We start from the raw sequence: 7,500 nt of genomic DNA, 5'->3' as shown, positions 1-7,500 counted from the left end.
GATTAAAGTTACTTATTCAAGTGACTGTGCGTTACTATTGCGTTACTACCTCATAACTTAGGCTAAATGCAGTATTTCTTTGTAATGTTCGATAGTAAACAAACATTTGTTTGCTTTTCTCGTGTCTTGGGGAGTGACGTCAGTGCTCACGTTTTCAACACGAGGTTGCAGCAGAATCGCTCACGTGTATCACCACGCTGATTGCACAGTGTAAACAGAAGAATGGAGCGAGAACAGAGATATGCGTTAAATAGCTGGAAATATAAGGATTATTTTGAGTTTGTGTCAGCAAAGGATGACAAGAACATAAATGTTCGTTGTACACTCTGTGCTGGCAAGAAAATATTGTCCTGTGGTAAAAGCCTGAATGGTCAGGGTAGGTTTTAGGTTTTGTGAAACCACTCCTTGCTAGTTACTGTTAAATAAAGATTATATTTATTGTATTGTTTAAAAACAAGTATTTATGTTGGGTGAGGCAAAGAAAGACTCTTTATTTTGTTGTTTTAAGTTATTGTTTAAAGTTTAATTATGTAATTTAAGTTACTGTTAAAATAAAGTGAGTTTTGGCAAAACCAGTTTTCATTTTTATGTTGCGGGGGGGGGGGGGGGTCGGGTGCCTAGGCAGCTGCCAATAGTAACTAAAAAAGTAACTAGTAATCTAACTTAGTTACTTTTAAAATCAAGTAATCAGTAAAGTAACTAGATTACTTTTTAAAGGAGTAATCAGTAATCAGTAATCAGAATACTTTTTCAAAGTAACTGTGGCAACACTGGTTGGGTGTGTGTTGGGTGATCTGCCGTCACATTAAAGGCAATGTTGTTTGTGTGTCAGGGACATGAGGATGGATGTGAGATGATGTGGAACTGCAGACTGACTCTATTAAACCACTGAGAGATAAAGAGCTAGGCAGTTACAGAGAGGCTCTCCATCAATATAAGAGAGAGAGTGTGTGTGTGTGTGTGTGTGTGTGTGTGTGTGTGTGTGTGTGTGTGTGTGTGTGTGTGTGTGTCGGTTGAGAACAGCTCCAATTCACTCATTCTAGCCTCCTTACCATCAACTCATCAATCACATGACTTTACTTCAGACATACACTGGTCTCCTCTCTCTCCTTCCTTCCTTTCCTCTCTCTCTCTCTCTCTCTCTCTTGCTCTTGCTCTTTCTTTCTGTCTCCTCTCTCCTCTCTCCCCTCTCTCTCTCTCTCTCTCTCTCTCTCTCTCTCGCTCTTTCTTTCTGTCTCCTCTCTCCTCTCTCTCTCTCTCTCTCCTCTCTCTTTCTCTCTCCCCTCTCTCTCTCCTCTCTCTCTCCTCTCTCTCTCTCTCTCTCTCTCTCTCTCTCTCTCTCTCTCTCTCACCATACTCTAACCCTAACCTTAGCCACTCACTGTGAATACCTAATACTGCCTAACCACAACATATGTTTAGTTTTTGACATACTGTCTTAACTTAACTTACGTCAGAACAGGTGGTGATGAAATCATCCCCCAAACTGTACCCGTGGGAGACCAGGGTTGACATATCTACACTGGAGTTCACTGTGTGTGCGTGTGTGGTGTGTGTGTGTGTGTGTGTGTGTGTGTGTGTGTGCATGTGTGTGCGTGTGTGTGCGTGTGTGTGTGTGTATGTGTGTGTGTGTGTGTGTGTGTGTGTGTGTATGTGTCTGGTGTGTGTGTATGTGTGTGGTGTGTGTGTGTGTGTGTGGTGACAGTGACATGGTGAAGTAGGGCAGAACTGCACCCTGGACCCTCATCTACTATTCTGTTTGGCCTCCTCCTCCCCCTCCTCCCCCCCCCTTCCCCCCTCTCCCCCCCACCCCTTCCCCCCTCTCCCCCCCACCCCTCTTCCCCCCCGCCCCACAGAGACCTGCAGGGGGGTTCATTAAGTACTTCAAACAGCCGAGCTGGACCTGTCCCTTGCACACACACTCATACTCACTCACTCACACACACACACACTTTTTTATTAGTTTCCACTTATGAATATTTCATTTCCGAATGAACTGTACTCCAATTTGCTGTCCCCGATATTTACCCTCTCTCTCTCTCTCTCTCTCTCTGTCGCTCTCGCCCTCGCTCTCTCTCTCGCTCTCTCTCTCTCTCTCTCTCTCTCTCTCGCTCTCTCTGTGGTGTGCTGCCCTCTGGTGGCCATTTTTGAAACTCTCTCATCTCTCACCCTGACCGTGCCAGGCCACCGTAGACCACAGCTCACACACTCACCCCTAACCCTTGACCCCCCCCTAGACCCCACCCACTCTCTCCGACGCACCACCTACTTGTTCTGACGCTTCTCTGGAATGGCTGGCTTTTGGCGATGGGCCCACCCCCGCCCCCAGCCACGCCCCCGCTGACGGTGCGGATGGTGAAGTTGTAGAGGCGCCCGGGGAACATCCCGCCCACCACACGGCTGGTTGGTCCGGACGCTGTGACGGACAGGCGGTCCGCGGGAGTCCATTGGAGGTCGAAGTGGTGGTAGTCCCCGGAGGCGGGAGTGACCCAGCTCAGCTCTACGCTGTGATTGCCCGGAACGTCTCTGACGGACACCTGGGACGGCGGCTCCGGGGCTGTGGGAGGAGGAGGAGCCTAAGTCATGACACGGCACACACAGGACAGCAGCAGAGGCTGGCGGAGGTAGAAATGGGAGGATGGGGCTCGTTGGAACAGTCGGTGTTGACACCGTTCCGATTTCTATCTCCGCCAGCCTCCCCAGGTTTTCTACCTCCGCTAGCCTCCCCTGGTCTACATGAGGCCAGGGCAGGTTAACAGGGGGCGAATAACGAGAGAGAGGGCGAATAACGTCCCCAAACTATCAACATTCTAGAGATGCCACTTGCGACTTTGTTCACCTGAAACGCATGATGCTTCATTTTGTAGCCAATCAATGTGAGTGTTGTTGCTAGGTAACCACTGTGGGTACTGACCAGTGCGGCCCAGAGCCCGGGCGGTGTTGGTGAGCTCCCCGCTGTGTGTGGTGACTTCGGCCTGGTACAGGCGACCCGGGACCAGGCCCAGGAACTGGTGCTGCCTGAGGCCTGGGCCCAGGGTCTGGCCTGCCTGGGGAGATCCGTCTGGGCCGTACAGAACCAGCTGGTAGCTGGTCCACTCCCCCACCCCCGCGACCCAGCTGAACTCCAGCCTGTCTGTTGCCCCTCCACTCTGGAGGAGCAGGGACCCCACGGCCGCTGGGACTGGAGAGAGAGGCAAGAGAGAGGATCAATGCATTGTGAAAACCTCGAAAGTTGAACTCTGCTGGTAACTCTACAGCGTTAGAGGTGTTAGCCAGCGCTACCTAGTGTTAGCCAGTGTTAGCCAGTGTTAGCAGTGTTAGCCAGTGATAGCGGTGTTAACCAATGTTAGCAGTGTTAGCCAGTGATAGCGGTGTAAACCAGCCTCACCTGTACGGGCCAGGATGGAGGAGTCGCTGCTCAGGCCTCGGCTGCGGCTGACGACCTCCATCTTGTAGAGCGTCCCAGGCAGCAGGCCGGAGAAGGAGCACTCCTGAGTCCCAGCCTCCACTTTGCTACGGCGGCTGTGCAGCGAACCGTCAACGCCGTACAGCGCCAGATCATAACCGTCGACGACGCCCGCCCCGGGGCTCCAGCTGAAGCTCAGCGTGCTGGTGTTGGTGGTCGTCATGGCAAGGCCCCTGACCGCTGCTGGACCTGGGGGGGGGTGGGGGGTGATGAGGGGATTGAGAGAGAGAGGGGGAGGTGGGGTAGAGGGAGAGGGGGGTGGTAGAGAGAGGGGGGGAGGTAGAGAGAGAGAGAGGGGGTAGAAGGAGAGGGGGGTAGAGGGGGGTGGTAGAGAGAGGGGGGGTAGAGAGAGAGAGAGAGGAGGGGGGTAGAGGGAGATGGGGGTAGAGGGGGATGAATTTATATATATTATATAACCTCATATAACATAACATATAATGAAGTTATATGACCTCAATATATTCTTTATTATTTTATAGGTATTAAAATGAATCAAGACATGGTGGTGGAAACATTCATACTGATCTACATAATATTCATGAACAATAATACTTCACTTGTGTCTCATATGAATGAAGCCTTATGTAAATGATTAAATGTGTATCAACTTGTTATAGAAACACAACCACACACCTTTTCACAGAATAGAAGTTTCAAAGTCCAGTCTGACATGGACATAATGTGGCCTTGTGAAAATATCACTGTAAGTTAGTAAGTAAGTAAAGCTTTATTTATATAGCACCTTTCATACAAGAAATGCAGCTCAAAGTGCATTACAACAGGAATAAGAACATAAAGTGAATATAAAAACATATATAAAAACATATACATGCATAGAATGAATATAAAAGCAGGGGAAAACACTAAAAAGAAAAGGTAAAGATCTAACTTTCCATATCCCTTTCATCTCCCTACCTTACACAGTCTTTCTGTACTTCCCACTGGCTTTCCACCAGCACCACAAACAGTTTACCTAAGACTGTAACCTAAGACAGCAGAGGCTTATGGGGAATAAGATGATCTCATCACTACATTGTGCCACGTCGTTGAAATCAGACCAATCGGATCAATAAATGGTGGAGCTGTGGTCCAGTACAGTAATCACCATGACAACAACCAATCAGTGATCTGAGGCCCTGTGACAACCAATAGATAACAGGAAGTATCAGGAGGTTTACACGTCCTATGAAACTGATGTATGAACATATCAATTTACTTGCTTTTCTGCAGAACCAGTTTTAAATAAAAGACACCTGCTTCCCCCTATACTGTGTCTCCTAAGAGTTCTACTTCACCCCCTTGTACTGTTTCTCCTGTGTAAAAAAAAAAAAAAAAAAAAAAAAAAACGAATCTAAAAATCTACCGACTGCCAATGGACCCAGGCCTGAGCTAGATTACTCTTCCTGCTACGACTGGTGAATTGATGATTCACTTGCTTAGTTAAATGTATCTTTGGAATAAGGCGTCTGCAAAATGCCAAAAATGCCAAAAATAACTGTAACTGTAAATTGTTATGATAAATACAAGTCTGTATCCATCTGACACCCTGGTCTCCTGAGAATTAATTTCAACCACAACATCCTGACTCTGGAAAAAGCCTCTTTCATACAGTCGTCATTGCTCAATGCACCAGGGGAGGCTGGGCCAGGGTAGGAATGGGAGGATTTCCCACATGGAGGATGTGGGAGGATGTCTCTCTCTCTCTTACGTGTCTGTGCTTCCGCGGTGGCCTCCAGGCCGGCCAGCCCGGCGCTGCGCGCCCGTACCCGGACACGGTAGCTCCTCCCTGGGGTCAGACGCTCCCACAGGACCCTGGTGGTCTCGGCCCCCGTGGAGACGTTGCCTAGCAACGCCCCGCCCTCGTCCAGCAACGTGACGCTGTAGCCGTCGCAGACCCCCGGCGCGGTCTCCCAGGTGACCGTCAGGCTGTGGGAGGTGTGGTCGCTGTCCGCCTGCAGCGCCGTCACCGTCGCTGGGACTGGGAGGGATGATACACACACACCGATACTGTTACCATGGGGACACACTCCACACACACGTTGCGTACATACTACATGACCTTTTCTACTACTACTGTTACCATGGGGACCTGAGGGACACACACTCTACACACATGTTGCATATACTACATGACCTCTACTACTGTTACCATGGGGACCGGAGGCTGCAACGTTTGCAGGAAAAGTGCTATAGTGAAACAAATAAAAGTTATTATTATCATTATTATTATTATTATTATTATTATTACTACTACTGTTACCATGGGGACTTGAGGACCCTGCCCCCCACCCCACCCAGCCCCCCCCCCCTCACCTGTCCGTCCGGCGGCGGAGGTATGGTTGAGTAGCGCCCCGCTGAGCGTGGTAACCGTGGCAACGTACAGCTCCCCAGGGACCATACCACTGAAGACCACCTCGCCCACGTGTCTGGGCACCGGCCGCGTCTCCAGCAGACGGCCCCCCAGGGACAGAGACACTGTGTACATGTCCATGTCCCCCTCCCCGGGGGTCCACCACACCCTCAGACTGGCCCCGCCCCCCCCCGGACCCCCCACCCTCCCCGGCTGGACACGCAGGCTCTTCACGTGGCTGGGCACTGGAGGGACAAGACAGACAGGAGGGGGACGGACAGACAGACAGACAGACAGGAGGAGAGGGACAGACAGACAGACAGGAGGAGAGGGATAGACAGACAGGAGGGGGAGGGAGGGACAGACAGACAGACAGGAGGGGGAGGGACGGACAGACAGGAGGGGGGAGGGAGGCACAGACAGACAGGAGGGGAGAGACAGACAGATAGACAGGAGGAGAGTGACAGACAGGAGGAGAGTGACAGATAGACAGACCGACAGGAGGGGAGGGACAGACAGACAGACAGACAGACAGGAGGGAAGGGATAAACCGACAGACAGACAGACAGGCAGACAGGAGGGGAGGGACAGACCGACAGACAGACAGACAGACAGGAAGGGAGAGACAGACAGGAAGGGATGGACAGACAGACAGACAGGAGGGGAGAAACAGACAGACAGACAGACAGGAGTAGAAACAGACAGACAGGAGGAGAGAGACAGACAGGGGGAGGTGGTGACAAGAAAAGGTTGTTAGTCCATTTGTTCTTTTATTTACAATGCTTAAAGATAACATACACTAAAAATACATTTCATGGATTCAATTGTTATATAGTACTCCTACTGCTAGTGTCACTACTAACTCCACTAAATCCACATTTTTGTCATTGCAACGCGGCTGCCGCCAAGGTTGTCCGTTGTCGCCATTACTGTTTTCGATTGCAATCGAGCCGCTTGCCATCGTTCTTAGAAGCTCACCGGTTTTTAATGGTATCTATAGAAATGGGGTTGAGCACAGGGTTTCGCTGTATGCGGATGATTTATTACTTTATGTCACTAACCCTACTGCCTGCATCAATGGCATTCTAGACGTGTTACAAACATTTGGTTCCTTTTCAGGTTACAAATTGAACATCAGTAAAAGCGAATGCTTCCCCCTTAATCCTGCGGCTAAATTTATCCCAGCTCAAAGACTACCTTTCCACCTGGCCTCCTCCAATTTCCGGTACCTGGGCATTAATATCTTGCACAATTTCCCTTCACTTTATAACCTTAATATTTTGAGGTTGGTGAAGGAGGTTAAATCTGACTTACAGCGCTGGGGCGCTCTCCCTTTGTCACTTATAGGTAGAATCAGTTCAATCAAAATGAATGTGCTTCCCAGATTCTTATTCCTCTTTCAATGCTTACCATTATTCCTCCCCAAATCTTTTTTTAAGGAATTAGATAAGACTATATCCTCTTTTATTTGGGCAGGAAAGACCCCAAGGGTAAAATATTCTGTCCTTCAAAGAACCAAAGAAGAGGGTGGTCTTGCACTACCTAATCTCCTGGCATGCTACTGGGTGGCCAATATTCAAAAAATTCACACTTGGTACAATTCCCCCACTACAGATTGGTGTCAGATGGAGGCGCACTCCTGCGGCATTGTCTCCCTATCAGCTTTGAGTTGCGCCACTTCCAA

At 49.6% G+C, this 7,500-nt stretch overlaps 1 protein-coding gene across 1 annotated transcript in view; it reads right to left on the bottom strand.

The window, feature by feature from the left end:
* The window catches only part of ptprb (protein tyrosine phosphatase receptor type b), a gene marked incomplete at its 5' end in the record, with an annotated part of 51,056 nt that overhangs the window by 24,223 nt on the left and 19,333 nt on the right, over positions 1-7,500 (bottom strand). Inside the window, 5 exons of the mRNA XM_080538295.1 lie at positions 2,270-2,557; positions 2,915-3,181; positions 3,389-3,655; positions 5,175-5,444; positions 5,780-6,061. Of these exons, the coding sequence (XP_080394421.1) occupies positions 2,270-2,557; positions 2,915-3,181; positions 3,389-3,655; positions 5,175-5,444; positions 5,780-6,061 (1,374 nt within the window). The remainder of the gene's footprint in view (positions 1-2,269; positions 2,558-2,914; positions 3,182-3,388; positions 3,656-5,174; positions 5,445-5,779; positions 6,062-7,500) is intronic.

This window comes from Nansenia antarctica, assembly GCF_963989245.1.
Source record: "Nansenia antarctica genome assembly, chromosome: 8".
NCBI lineage: Eukaryota > Metazoa > Chordata > Actinopteri > Argentiniformes > Microstomatidae > Nansenia > Nansenia antarctica.
Note: the sequence above shows the minus strand (reverse complement) of the source record. Positions and strands in the feature narration are given on the sequence as shown.